Consider the following 15,134-nt stretch of genomic DNA (forward strand, 5'->3'; position numbering starts at 1 on the left):
TTTTAAGCCAGAGAAGATCAAAGAGAGGCGATTCGAAATTGCCAAGTCTCTGATAGGAAATATCAGAATGGACATATGCACATGTACCACTTTTGAGGTGAAAGGAATCATACAACGAATAATTTGGGCATCCGAGATGAGCAGTAGTTGAATCAACCGATAACTGAGATTCTGTCAGAAAAAGGACATGTAGTTTGGCAGACTGCAAGTGGAAATGGACATCGTTGAGATTAGAATTGAGACCACGTATATTTGTGAAATGAATTAGGAAGTGCTTGGGAAGTTTAGATCTTTTTGCAGATAAGCTTTCTCTATTAGTTTGACAATTCATGGTGTATTCAATATTAAGAAAAAGTGGGTGGGACATGCTGTATGAAGTAATGAAATTTTTGGATATGGCGTGCACGTTGTAAGAATATACCCAGATCCTTGACATAACGTGGCCCCGACAATGCTCCCCGCATACACACTACTCGGACTCCCTCCAGTCACTATCTGGCAGAGTAGAGGTAGCAAGATTATACACTAGCTGATCCGGAAGCCTCCCAGAAAGTTACCAATAGGTTCGGTCCAGTGTACTAACTAGCAGCCGGCCTGTGAACACCATTTTAGAGCTGTACCCTCGAAATGTAAGGAATATTGGATCTCGCCACGACGTTCATCCTAACCTCAAAAGTCATCATCATACTGCATGATTGAAGAGATAGGGAAGGATTGACCGGAACTTAGCTCTAGAGACTAAACATGGGTTCCACCACTTCAAGCCTCCAATAAGCAAAGTGGTGGTATTTCACCGGTTGATGAGAGTCATCTACCACCTAGTACTGTATGATAACATAGAGGGGCAGCATTCCTCCATGTGGTGTGGGCAGTACACCTCGACCCCTGCTTACATTGGTTCACACCTGGGTGGTCACCCACCATGTACTTGTGCATGGAAGTTATACCCAGGATTACTAACAGTCCTACCATCGTGAAGGTGCAAGCAGAGGATTTGGCTGTCACAGACCGTCCGGACTTCACCGAAATTGGGTCCACTTGACGTGAGTGCCACCCGAATATCAGTTCCATCAGCATTTTAGACTCCCAGGTAGCAAGTACAGCTTGTCTGGCATATCTGAGAGAATGTATGTGACAACCTCAAGGACTAAAAGAAAATTGGAAGAATATAAAATTTTTATAAGAAAAAATATTTCTTATAATTCGATTTATCATTTAGGTTTTTCACATTCTTTCCCTATCATCCACTCTCAATATTTCTCTTTCTTTCTGTCCATTTTCTACTAATTATGGCACCTTTTGTTCCTTACACTTCCATCTGTTAGCTCTTTTTTCCCTTGATTTATTACATCAACCTTATATATAGTTTTGTGTCCTTTGCTGCTGCTTAGTACACTTAGGTGCATTTGCCCTGTAATATTTACAGCTTAATTAGTTTATATCTCCATATAAGCAATTTTTTTCTCACTTTATTCTATATATATATATACACAGGACGGCCTCTGTAGCCAAGTGGTCAGGAGCGGTAGTGCAGTAGCACACGCTCTTTGAGTAGAATGGGGTTCAAGCCCCTGACTGCTGAATACGGTCGATCTGTCAACCCGCACTGGACCAGTGTGGCAGATTACGGTCCATTTCCCTCAGCATGAATTGTTGAGGAGGCTTCCATCGTGCAGTGGGTTGATAATGGCTGCACTTTACTTTTACGTTTTTATATACACAGGGCGATTCTAAATTATTATCATGGTTTCCATGGCCTATAATTTTCAAACCCGAAACAACAAAGGAAAACTGCTTACAGAATGTGAAAGTGTAACTCAAAAAGTTTTATTTGGCAATGCTATACTTGTCATATTGTTATCTGGAAGAAATTGACGGCATTACTTTAAAATGGCGACTGTTCAAGAGAAGGCAATGTGTGTACTTTGGTTTTTTGAAACAAAATCCGTTGTCACAAAGCAACATCATTACAGAACTCAGTATGGAAAAGATCCACCTTCAGATAATGCTATCCGACGTTAGTTAAAGCAATTTCAAGAAACTGGTAATGTTCTGCACCGAAAAGGAGGGGGAAGACCGAGCACTTCGCAGGAAGATGTTGATCAAATCCATGAAACATTTTCTCTCGAAGCCCGCAAAAATCAACTAGACCAGCTTCTTTGCAGTTAGGTATACTACAAATGACTGTTTGGTTGGTTGTTCATGACCGCCTTCACCTCCATGCTCACAAACTGCGGATTGTGCAGGCTTTAAAGCTGAATGATAAACTTCGCTGTTTCCAATTTGCCCAAGACATTTTGGAAAACGTCGGAGCTGATGAAAATTACCTTCGGAGATGGATATTTAGTGATGAAGCAATGTTTTATGAATCGGGAGGGTAAATCATCATAACTGGAGAATATGGGGATCAGATAACCCTCACGCCATTCGAGAATTCGAAAGAGATAGTCCAAAGGTCAATGTCTGGTGTGCTTTGTCATGTTCGGAAGTTTTGGGGCCCTTTTTCTTTACAGTAAAAACAGTGACAGCGGTGACCTATCTGGACATATAGTTGATTCTGTTACCCCAGTTGGAAAATCATCAGCCAAATGTGGTGTTCCAGCAAGATGGTGCACCACCACATTGGGCTCTTGTTGTCTGAGCATTTCTTGATATGCACTTTCCTGAGCACTGGGTTGGGCGTGGTGGACCGATTCCATGGCCGCCATGCTCACCTGATCTTACGCTGCTAGATTTCTTCCAATGGGGATACAGGAAGGACATTGTGTACAAGACTCCCTGTGACCTCTCTCGATGAACTAGCTCAGAATTGTTGCTGCGATCGAAGCAGTTACACCATAAATGCTGGAGAACACTTGGATGGAAATTGAATATTGCTTGGACATTTTATGTGCCACGAAAGGTGCACATGTTGAAGTTGTTTAGCATTCTGCAGTATTGATTTTATAGGTAATAAAACTTTTTGAGTTACACTTTCATATTCTGTAAGCAATTTTATTTTGTTGTTTCCGGTTTGAAAATTATAGGCCATGGAAATCCCAACAATAATTTAAAGTGTGTGTGTGTGTGTGTGTGTGTGTGTGTGTGTGTGTGTGTGTGTGTGTGTGTGTGTGTGTGTGTGTTTAATCGTAAGAGAGAGAGATTGAGAGAGATAACAACTGTATATCTCAGATGAAGAGTGAGGAATCTTTCATAATGTAAAGATATATCTTTAAGTCAAATTCCGGTTTTATTACTATAAAATTTTGCTGTTCTGTCACCAAGGCAAAACCAGAGGTTCACTAGTTTCACTTCAGCTTAGTGACTATTATCAGCTGCTTTTTGAGTCAACATGATTATTCATATGTGGGCAATAAATAAAATAACTGGAAGCACTTTATTAGTACTTCAAGTGGCTTCTTGCAGTTAATTTTTAACTTTGACTATCAAATTATCTGTCTTCCATTGGCAGATCACATTCTGTCATTCTGTAGCCCAGTTATAACTGGGCTACAGAATGACAGAATAATCCGACAGGAATTCTCAGAATTCCTGTTCCATTTCAAATGAAATTATTTACTAATGCTTTCACTACAGAATGACTATAATTTTCATAGTGGAAAATAAGCCTTCTGAGAGTATATGACAAGTGGAATTATGAAATTAATGCATTCTTGTGGTTTTTTCATGGATTTAAAGGTTCATTATGAGGCCTCCGTAGCCGAGTGGGCAGGAGCGGGAGTGCAGTAGCACACGCTCTTTGAGTAGACCGGGGTTCAAGCCCCTGACTGCTGAATACGGTCGATCTGCCATCCTGCACTGGACCAGCGTGGCAGATTATGGTCCATTTTCCCTCAACATGAATTGTTGAGGAGGCTTCCATCCTGCAGTGGGTTGATAATGGCTGCACTTTACTTTTTTTTTTATGAGGCAACTTTTATAGATACTGAACATACTGTTTACAGTGGGATGGAGTTCGTTATTATACTGTTAATGTACACTGTATATAATTTACTTTAGTGTATTATATTGTAAAGGTTCACTGTAGATAATTTACTTCAGTGTATTATACTGTAAATAAACTGTTTTCTTATTTTATATTAATGATTTTTTGCTTGTTGGGAGTATATATAATATAAAAGAAAGTGAGAGTAATGATCAGATGACCATTACATTTATCATTGTTGCCTGATGTATACTATATTTAGAGCAGTTTCCAGAAGGCCATTTCTGTGTTTTTGGAAATTTTTCTGAATATAGTAGAACATGACATAGATGGTACTGGTTTTGTCTCTACTACTTTCTTGAAGAACACTTCAAGGGGTGTCTGAGCAGTAGTTGTTGTTTTTTCCTCATATATCTTATTATGGGTTATTTTTGGGTTATTTTAATTTGCCTCTAATTGATTAGCATTAGTAGAGGCATATGATGCAAGAAAGCAAGCTTATGCAGCATCAAACAAAAAAAAAAAAAAAAAAAACCACTTCCACTTCACCCCTCCGTTCGTTCGAAATACCTGTCCAGCTGAGCCTTAAATTTATTTAGGCTATCAACTTCCACGACAAGGGATGGAAGTCTGTTCCACCAACCAACTACCCGCTGGCTAAAGGCATTTTTCCCACATGTCTATCCTACATCTGTCTTTCCTCAATTTGAATGCCTTCTCGATTGAAGCAAATGGGAAGGAAACTCCAAACGGGAGACAAAATTTTGAAATCAACTAGATGATTGCTATTTGTATCAACATGTCAGGGAAAGTACTAGGGAAAAGAATATTCTAGACATCATCTCGCATGAACGAGATGACATTATATGACCCCGTAGCATGCAAGGACATCATGAATATATGCAGAAACTTTGCAAAACATTCAGAATTTGTGGTCTTGTTTTTCAAAGAAGCTGAAAACTTTTTACCATGTCCTTGCTGTTGAACTCTTTGTCTTATTCAGTTACCCCTTCCACATGACTGCGCTTCATGTTTGGTGAGCTCCTTACTGTAATTATCAAATTGAATGTCATCTTCATCCATTTCCAAATCCAGTATGCTTAGCAATCTCAGGCTGTTGATCATTGTCTCCATACTTTCTTAAAATCTTCTGAACTCAGTTGCAAACTGTGGGGACAGTTTCTACCACAGCCAATTCATATTTGTTTCTTTAATTTAATCCTAGGCAACAACAATGTTCTTTACAGTTTTTAAAATGTATCTTTTTAAAAATTCCTATTATTTCCTTGTGTTGCTCCAACAGCCTAAATTGCCCTGAGATGTTAGGCTTTCAAACATTGCGATGTCCTCCAGAAACTAGTATATATGCACTAGAATACTGCAGTTCACTCTCTGTTGTCACTGTTTTCAAGTTATATATAGGGAAAAAAAATTGCCATCCACACTACAGACTTTTCAGTTTAGCAACAACAGTGTGCAATTGAACTCCTGTTGCAGGTATCATTAGTATTAACTCCATTTTATATAAATAGCACAAGAAAATCCAGTATCTGGTCATTGAACCGTTCTTCAGCTACAGATTGTGAAAAAAAGTGCAAGTGAGTTCCATGTGTTATTAACAAAAATTTCACACGTCATAACCTGTTGAATGAAGCTCCCGGGAACCATGCCACATCGTATGACACTGCTAATCACAGTTGAATGCATTACCTACACACAATGTAGTGTGGAGCTTGTGTTGGGATGTTACATGATAAAAATTGTGGCCTACATTGCATTGAAACTAATCTGACTGTTGGAATGTGGCATTTATTAAATGCCAAAGTAAATACTTTCAGGCCATTGTAGAATTCAACTATCAGCAGGATGGTCTTCAGGAATTACAGAGAATTATTATCAAACCTCTTCATTCCAAAACCTATCTTTTTTTTTTTTGTATGCTGTGATCTACAAACTATGCAGAAAAATATTATAAGCTACACTTTGGAAACACTGGTTTAAATCTGCAGAGATCCCAGCAATGTTGCTGTCAGATTACTACAGACATGCCAACCACAGCTGAATACATTGCTGCAATTGATCAAGTGGATTTCTCCCAGACTGCAGATGTGCGAATGTATCTCCTATTCACAAACGGAGTTCAAAGGGTGATATTAGTAATTACAGACATGTAAGTTTAACTTCTATTCTAGGGAAAATTATAGTGTCACTGGTTAAAGAAGCAGTGCAAGATCATCTAGACCAGCAGTTCCCAACCGGTCGTTTGCAAACCCCTGGGGGTTCGCACTAAAAATTCTTTAATGGCATCTGCTTAGATTTATATAGGTATATTATTGTAAACTACAAAATATAACTAATAATAAACAATAAATTAAAATAAAATTAAATAAAAAGTAGAGAATTGTCAAAGAAAGAAATCACGTCTACAATTCTATATAATTAGTTTACTATCTTACAGTATATCATGTTAAATAAATGTTTTCCATACAAATTTTTTTTTTTTTATTCTCAAGGATCATTGTTACCTATAGGTTAGGTACTTTTTTTTTAGAACCTATAGTACTTAGTACAGTGCATGAGCTGAAAGTTGAAAGAAGATACTTGTTGACATTAGACTCGAACTTATGTAGATTGTAATTTTCAGGAAATACTTATGAAGGAAAGTTGTTCCAGAAAACAGAAGTTGAATGCATAAATGAGGAAGAAGAAATGTTGGTTCTATGAGGTTGAACTCAGACAGGAAAAGTATGTTGACTGATTGAGGCAAAGTTCGGACTGCTTTGAAAGAGAGAGCGGGAATTATAGAAGCCAATTCAGAAGAACATGCACGTATCTATAGAAAAGGCATGCAACAGAAACAAAGTCTATGAGATAGAGAGTGGAGAAATACTGTTAGAGATGAGACATTGATTAACCTAACTGCCCTCTTTTGAATGAAATTTAGAAGCCTGAGAGAGGTTTTGGGGGCACTACTCCAGATGTGGGAACAATATTCTATGGTAGGGCAGATTTGCGATTTCTACCGAGTCAACAACTGTTTGGAAAAAATAAGTAATGCCGAGAGTAAAAGAGAAAACCCAGTGTTTTTGAAGCAGAGGAAGCAATATTTGTAATGTGCTTATGCCAGGAGGTGATCAGGGTGATCCCCAAGAGAGATATATGGTCTTATCTAGAAATCGGATCATCATTGAAGATAAGCATGGGAGCAGAAGAATCCTTTTTGCGAGATATAAGACAGGACTGAGTTTTAGAAGGATTGAAATTAAGTTATCTTTTCCCCACTGGAGAATTACCTGGAGATCAGCATTTAAGGATTTGGCAGTGGATACTCGAGAAGTTGAAGCCGTTTGAGGAGGGCAAGGTTTCTCAAACTGGAAGGTGGAATGCAATGCGCTATCATCAGCAAAACTATGGATAGAATTTCTGGTCAATGGAAGAAGGTCATTAATATACAAGAGGAAAAGAGTGGGAGAAAGAACTGAACCTTGGGGAACACCAGCATTAGTGGAGAAGTCTGAAGACAGAGCCATCTACCATCACCATCAGTTGAAATCTGGAAGCCTGAGAAACAGAGAAACTAGATACCCAGTTACAAAGAACAGCTGGCAAATCACAGGATGGAAGCTTATTTAGAAGACCTTTGTGCCAAACACGAACAAAAGTCTTTGAAATGTCGAGCAATGGCTTGAGTTTCACCGAACTTTTCCATTGAATTTGTCCATAGATGGGTAACATAAGCCAGAATACCACCAGTGGATCGACACTGACGGAATCCATACTGGCGATCATTGATCAGACGGAAGATTTCTAGGTAGTTTAAGAGTTGGCGGTTAATTGATTTCTCCATTACTTTAGAAAGAGTAGAAGTAATTGCAATGGGACGATAATTTGATGGGAGGGATTTGTCACCTTTTTAGGAACTGGCTTTTTAGGCACTGCAACAGGATATGAGCAAATTTCCAAGCAGAAGGAAAAACACCTTTGAAATAAGAAAGTGAAAAAGATGACACAACAGGAGTAAGTTCAAGGGCACGGGTTTTGAGAACAAGTGGAGAAATACCATAAGGACCTGGAGCTTTCTTAACATCAGATTCATCAAAATCCTTCTGACATCCTTTTGACAGAAAGCCACGGAGGCGTTGAATGGAGTGTACTGGGAATGGTTTGAGGTGATTTACCAAGATCATCAATGCACGAGTTGGAAGAAAAATAGGATGCTAGTAGGTCAACTTTATCTTTTCCTGATGTGGCAACAGAACCATCTGTGGTTTTGTCAGAGGTGGGAACAGAGATGGCCAGAAATTGCGGCCAATAGCTTTAGCAATAGACCAGAATGCTCAACTACCATTTGGACAAGAATCAAGTTTTCTACTCTTAGCCTGTTCGAAATCTAGTTTGGACTGATTAATAACTGCTTTACAAAGTATAAATAATATTTAATAATAATTTTTGTTATTATGCAATGTTGCTTATAAAAACGTAGTACTGGAAATATTTTATAATAAAAATTCAGAAATATACGATTTCAGAGAATATAGGCTTATTGGTTCGCATTAAAAATATTACGTTGAAAGAGTTTGCGATAAAAAATATTACGTTGAACGGGGTTCGCGAGTCAAAAAGGTTTGGGAACCACAGATCTAGACTAAACTACAGTTTTAGTTCAGACACAGCATGGGTTTGTTAAGGGGAAGTCTAGTCTGATTGGATATGATTTGATTGGATAATACAATGTAGTCACAAAGGAACTTGATGCAAAAATTAATTTTGATATCATATACTTGGATTTCAGGAAAACTTTTGATGCTGTTGCACATGGAAGACTGCTGTACAAATGTGGCAGTATGTCATTAACAGTAAGTTGCTGCTATGGATAAAAGAATAGTTGAGTGAGAGTAGAGAGTGGTAATTAGTGGACACTGTCTTCGTGGACTAATGTTATTAGTGGAGTCCCCCCAGCATTTGGTGTTGGGCCCCCCTTGTTGTTTTGTATATTTATCAATGATATTGATCAAGGTATATCAAGATTAATGCCCAAGTTTGTGGATGTTATGAAGGTAGACTGGGTTGTTAATTACAGCACGCCACTGCAACAGGATCTAGAAAAGTTGAGCAGATGGGCTGAGAGATGGCAACTGAAGTTTAACATTGACAAATTGGTAACATGAACCTCATAGTATCCTACCAACTGTGTGGGTACTACACTCAGGGTAGTGGAGAACGAAAAGGACCTGGGGGTAATTATGCAGTCAGATATGAAGTTTTCTGAGCAGTGGAGAAAGCTGCAAGAGCAGCTTATGGGTGTCTTGTCAGTGATATACAGGAATTTACTAGCAGGGATAAGAAGGTGATTATCCCCTTGTATAAGGCAATAGTCAGGCCACACCTTGAGTACTGCATATAGGTCTGAAAGTTTCATCTAGTCTCGTGAAAGTATCCTCACTGGTGAGGAGAGCAAATGGTTGCTCTTAACAAGAACGACCTAAGTTTTGCAGATTGCAATGTCGGACACTAGGCACCTGCAAGGTGAACCGATTGAGGTGTATAACTCCTTGTATGGTTTGAATAAGCTCGGTGCTGATGGGATTCTTCCTCTTGCTCATATTCAAGTTGTGTGGAAATTTGCCTTTAGGCAGCAGGTGGTAGATTGCTGGAACAAACTTCAATCCGTCGTTGTGGAAGTTAATAACTTAAATAAATTCAAGGAAGAACTGGACAAACTTTTAGAACAAATGAATGGGTGAAATGGGAAGGGTTTTTTTTTTTTTTTTTTGTTGATGCTGTGTAAGCTTGCTTTCTTGCATCATATATTCCTCTGCTAATGCCAAAGTACCTTCATATGATCAGTTACAGTGTTGTATTCCTCCTGGGCAGTGAATATTATGATTTAGTAAAATTTGGTTGCAGGCCACTTGTAGCATGTTGTTTCTCTTGATTTCCTCTGTATGTAGCATGTAATGATCACACATTCAGAAACTTCTGAAATTACCTTTTTATGTGTAAATGTTTTATTTCTTGTAAGAAATTAGTGCTTGTACATCCTTGCCTCTTTGTAGTCTGTATGGTAGCAGTAATTCATAGCCACTATACTTGTTATTTGCAATGATGTATTCCCATGAAATCTGATATAATGTTAATATCAGTGTTGATATGCTTTTTTGTATTCTATATATTTTGCTGTGCAATAAATTGAATGATTAATCTTCTAAAGCATTGTTTAGAATTGTAAATCACATATTTACAATTAAAATTACATGTCGTTTACAGATTGCTACATCTGTTGCTGCAAGGGGACTAGATGTAAAGCACTTAATTCTGGTGGTGAATTATGATTGTCCAAATCATTATGAAGACTATGTACATAGATGTGGGTGAGTAAAGATTAAACTGTAACAGATGAACTTACAATAGTACATCAGCTGAAAGTTTTAGAACTGCAGTTATGAATATGACGCTCAGAATTAATTACTCTGTGAAGAGCGACCATGAAGTATTGAAACTAAGTTTATAATAATCATTCCTTTATTATTATTCATCAGTAAACTCTGTCCCCTTCAAAGTAAGTGTGTTATGACACTACACTCTAAACATTGGTGATACCACTGAAAACAAATTTCTTATAATTTGTTAATTCTTTAACAAGACTAACCACTAACACTTAGTCACTAGATGGCACTGCTCCTGCGTTTATGTGGCAGGGCCAGAAACATGAGCTAAATCTAATTCCACATCTAAAAGGAGTTACCATACTAGTTCTGTATTACCTGGATCTCTTGATCCTGGTTAAAGGGACAGAGAAGAAGTGCCACAAAGTCGATCTAATACCAAAAGACAGAAAACAAACGTTATCACTAGTGTAATACTTGTTTCCTTATTCTACACTCATTAACTGATAATCCTTTATCCACCCATCTTGGTGCAATAATGTTTAGAGGATTTAGCTTGCCCTCCTTATTTGGTATGCAAATCAGATGGCCTGCTTGTTTTAATAGTCAAATGGGACTTATTATATGTCACTAAAAAAGAATTAAAGCACAAGCTCCAAGATTAAAACATAATCCAGTTAAAAAGAATCATGAACAAAAAAGATGAAGCATTTGTTCCTACATACAGGCTGGCCTCGATTAATTCCTCTCGCAAGTGCATTATGGAAACACGCTAATCGAATATAATAATCAATAGGAAAATTATAATTGGTCCCTGACCTTCAGGAATGTCCATAAAGAATTTTAAAAATACATTTTAAATAACTTTTTAACTGTATATCATGTAAAAGATAATAAAAATAATTATAGAATTAAATGCATAAAATATGCATAAAATACATAATGAAGAAACTAACTATTTCCTACGGAAATATTTGAACAGTTTTGGCTTTCATTTTTTCATCATACAATTTCTGATAGCCGACAACAAGCTTCTCTAGGGCCTGGTGAAATAATATGCTTCTTTCGATTGTTAGGATCAACATCCATTACCTTTTGTTTAAGGTTCTCTGTGATATGAAAGATTTTGCCTAGTTCTTTTACCGTTATCTCCTTTGCGGTAACATTTTCATCTGTCTCACACTCTTTTACTTCAGCTTCTTTACGCACGCTGTTCCTCTATTTGAAGGAGATCGTTGTCACTTAGCTGTTCTGAATGCGAATTCAGTGATTCTCGAACGTTAGTCATATCACAGCCTTTGAAACCAGAGTCATTACCAATATTAGTTATGTCTTCAATAACTTTTTGAACTCTTCTTTGAAGCCAGTAAAATCGTTTGTGCAATGAAGTAAAAGATGCTTCCAAACTGCTCTCACTGCTCTCATATTGCTGGCTGTCACTTCTTCCCATGCTGCATGAATGTTTTCAATGGCCACTCATATGTTATATTTTTTCAAAAATACTGGTACAGAAATTGCATTGTCTCCTGTTGTAGTTTCAAGTGCCTGTGCATATGTTTTACGGAGATAGTAAGCTTTGAAAGTTGCAATAACGAAGTTGTATTCACCAGTAAAAAAACAACTTTCACATTTTCATTTAAGTCCCCTCATGCAGAAGGATGTCCAGGTGTATTATCTAAAAGCAACAGAGCTTTAAGTAAGATTATTTTTCTTGCAATAGGTTTCAACTGTTGGACAGAAATAAGATATAAACCAGTCTTCAAATAGGACTTTGGTCATCCATGCTTTTTTATTTGAATGCAAAATTTCTGGAAGAGTTCGATGGCTGTATTCTTTTAAAGCCCTAGGATTTTGTGTACTGTACACAAGCATAGGTTTCAATTTAAAATCACCTTCAGCGTTACCTCCTAATAAAAGCATTAGTCGATCTTTTAAGACTTTATGCCCAGGTTGAGATGCTTCATTTGCAGACACATAAGTTTTAGTTGGCATCCATTTCCGAAATAGGCCCATTTCGTCTACATTAAATATTTGCTGATCGTCATATTCACCATCCCGAATTTTTTGCAATTCTGCAGAAATTTGACTGCAGCATCTTCATCAGCACTAGCAGCTTCCCCTGTTACTTTAACATTATGCAGTCCTGCTCAATTTTTGAAACGTTCAAACCACCCTGAACTAGCAACAAACGTTTCAGTCTCCCCTTGATATTTTGTAACTTTGGGCTTAGTAAAATTGTTAATTGCTTTGCTTTGATTATTGTCCTTTGATAATGGAATTCTTTTTTGATTGCAATCTTCTATCCAAATTGATAAAAGACTTTCCATTTCAATCATTATTGGAGTTCTTTTTCTGGTATTTTGTAAAACAAAATAAATTTTTTTTTTCTGTTTATACTCCGGCACGACAACCAAGTCAGTAGAGTTTACAGTAAATCGTCAATACATATATTTATTGTATTTAGTAGTCACAGGCTTGAACCCTGGTCCACTCAAGGAACGCGTGTTATGCACTCTCACTCCTGACCACTGGGCTACGCCAGGCCTGCAAATGAAGTTGATGAAACTTTACCTTTCTCTTTATAATATTCGTCCTTACGGCTCAAGATATTTCGTATGGTAGACTCATTGTATCCTAGATCTCTTATGATTTTTGCATGGTTTGCACCACTTTCATGTTTTTTAATCACTTCAAGTTTTTCAACTAAAGTAATAACTTTTTGTTTTTTTTATTGCAATTACATTGTTTTTCACTCCTTCTTTTATCCATAATTAACAGTGGTAGCAAATTATAATTTTTAAATATGTCTGTACGTGACTTTATTAGCAGGAGACAAACAAGTAACACATCTACTTCTGATGGTTGATGAATGACACTGAGGTGGGCAGCGGGCAAACACTTGTTTATTGGCCATCAGATGCTTAGCGCACGATTCGAATCTTTTTAAACTATCACATAAAAAAGATTGCGTTAACTAGAAATTTGCATTGTGTAAAGTAAAAAGTGGTATAATTTTTTTCAAATCGAGGTAACTGAAAAACACTCTAATCAAACTTGTGTTATGCAACGTCTGGATGTATATCATAATTCTTATTTTTGGTACCAAAATTTTCCCCATATTCCAAATCCAATTGGATGCTTCTGGTGCTAGAAATTGGGATGCTCTAAAATAGTCTTTAGAGGATTTGCTGTATGTGCCTTGCCTGGGAACATACCCTTACGGTCTTCTCTTTGGAATCGTATGCTCATATACTCAGTTTGTGGGCAATCTCTGGCTTCATTTTGTCTACTCAAAAGAATTCTAGCAATGGAAAGAAAAAAAATAAATAAATAAAAGTAAGTTTTCAGGAAGCAAAGAAACAGGTAGCATTCAAATCAAAGCAGCAGTAGTTAAAAGACACTGTACGATAGTGATTTCTACATATATCTATATCCACATACTATTCTTTCACAGATACACATGACCTCTTGGCCAGAGAGAGAGAGGTCATATGGCCAGAAATTGCCATTAACTGAAAAATAAAAAAGACAGACATTACTTTACATATGGACATATGGGGAAACACCTCAAAATAACTCAATAGTGGAAGTACATCACAAAATAATTCAGTAGAATTGCCAAGACCTATGCAGTAACCCACCATTTTAAGCAATATGATCTTGTAAGTATTTGCATACAGTCATCATCAAATACATTTTACCACATGTAGAAAAGTTAGAGCATCCAGTATAGTATAGTACACATGGTAGAAATTCTCATTAACTTCAGAATTCCCTCCAAATCTTTTCACTCCAAACTTCGTTATAGTTATTGCAACTCATATTTGTCCCTAGTGATTGTATCTTTCCACCTTTCTGTATTCTATTCGATATTAACAGGATGACAACCAGATAACAGGTTTGTTTGTTATTTGGTTTTTAGGAGCATTAGCAACTAAGGCCATATTGCTCCGGGATATGCGGTGGTCATTCCCTGACCTTTCTGCATCCTCCGTATTTGGTGGTGATGGGCTCGAACCCCGGTCTAATCAAGAAGCGTGTGCTACGCACTGCTGCTCCTTCCCACCTGGCTATGGAGGCGCCCAGATTAGAAAGACTCCTTGATATGCAGCATTTAATGCTCTTAAATTTTGGAGTGCATATTTAAGTACACCTTCCTGACACAGGCAAGCTCAGCTTTGGCCCATCAGTTTACTCTTCAAAGTTATACCGTCTTAGATTTCGAAGTTCTGGATAATATCCCCCCCCCCCCCCAAATAGTGAACTACTTGATTATCTGCATAATATTAACTTCACAAACTGAGAAGTACATGGAGACTATTCAAGAACTTCAACTGGTATCAATATCAGATACATTAATTTCTTGTTGAAACTTCATTCAGTTTCTTTCAAAAGACTTAGCAGTGACTTATGCCTCACAACAAATAATGATTGCAGCTGAAATTTCTATATTGAAATTATCTTCTAGAATATGTAATTCTAAAATGTGATGGAATGCAGACTGCAGTGATGCTAAAAGAGTAAAGAACTTATTCTGTGAATACTGTCACTAACAGGCTAATATAGCAAAAAACAAGAGGAACCCCCCTCCCAAATGTAAGGGAGCAAAGCAAATGGCAGTGTGGATCTGCTTTGCATCAAACATTACTATATACACAGCTGCTAACTTAATTTGAAATAAAAACACGCAAATGGTAAAATTTTTCATTTGACTACCGAAATTATTTTCTGGAATGAACAGGATATTGTTTCCACATGACATTGCTAGGAGCAAAAACCTTTCAAACTGTGCAGAATTGCCACATGAGCCTGACTTTCAAAAA

At 37.3% G+C, this 15,134-nt stretch overlaps 1 protein-coding gene across 3 annotated transcripts in view; it reads left to right on the plus strand.

Moving 5' to 3' along the window:
* The window catches only part of Prp5 (pre-mRNA processing factor 5), a 405,747-nt gene that overhangs the window by 296,294 nt on the left and 94,319 nt on the right, over nucleotides 1–15,134 (plus strand). For all 3 annotated transcript variants that reach the window (XM_090378220.1, XM_090378221.1, XM_090378222.1), the window contains one exon: nucleotides 10,193–10,296. In XM_090378220.1, coding sequence (XP_090234346.1) covers nucleotides 10,193–10,296 — 104 coding nt within the window. The remainder of the gene's footprint in view (nucleotides 1–10,192; nucleotides 10,297–15,134) is intronic.

This window comes from Mastigoproctus giganteus, chromosome 7 (genome assembly GCF_048544385.1).
Source record: "Mastigoproctus giganteus isolate SK-2022 chromosome 7, ASM4854438v1, whole genome shotgun sequence".
Lineage (NCBI taxonomy): Eukaryota > Metazoa > Arthropoda > Arachnida > Uropygi > Thelyphonidae > Mastigoproctus > Mastigoproctus giganteus.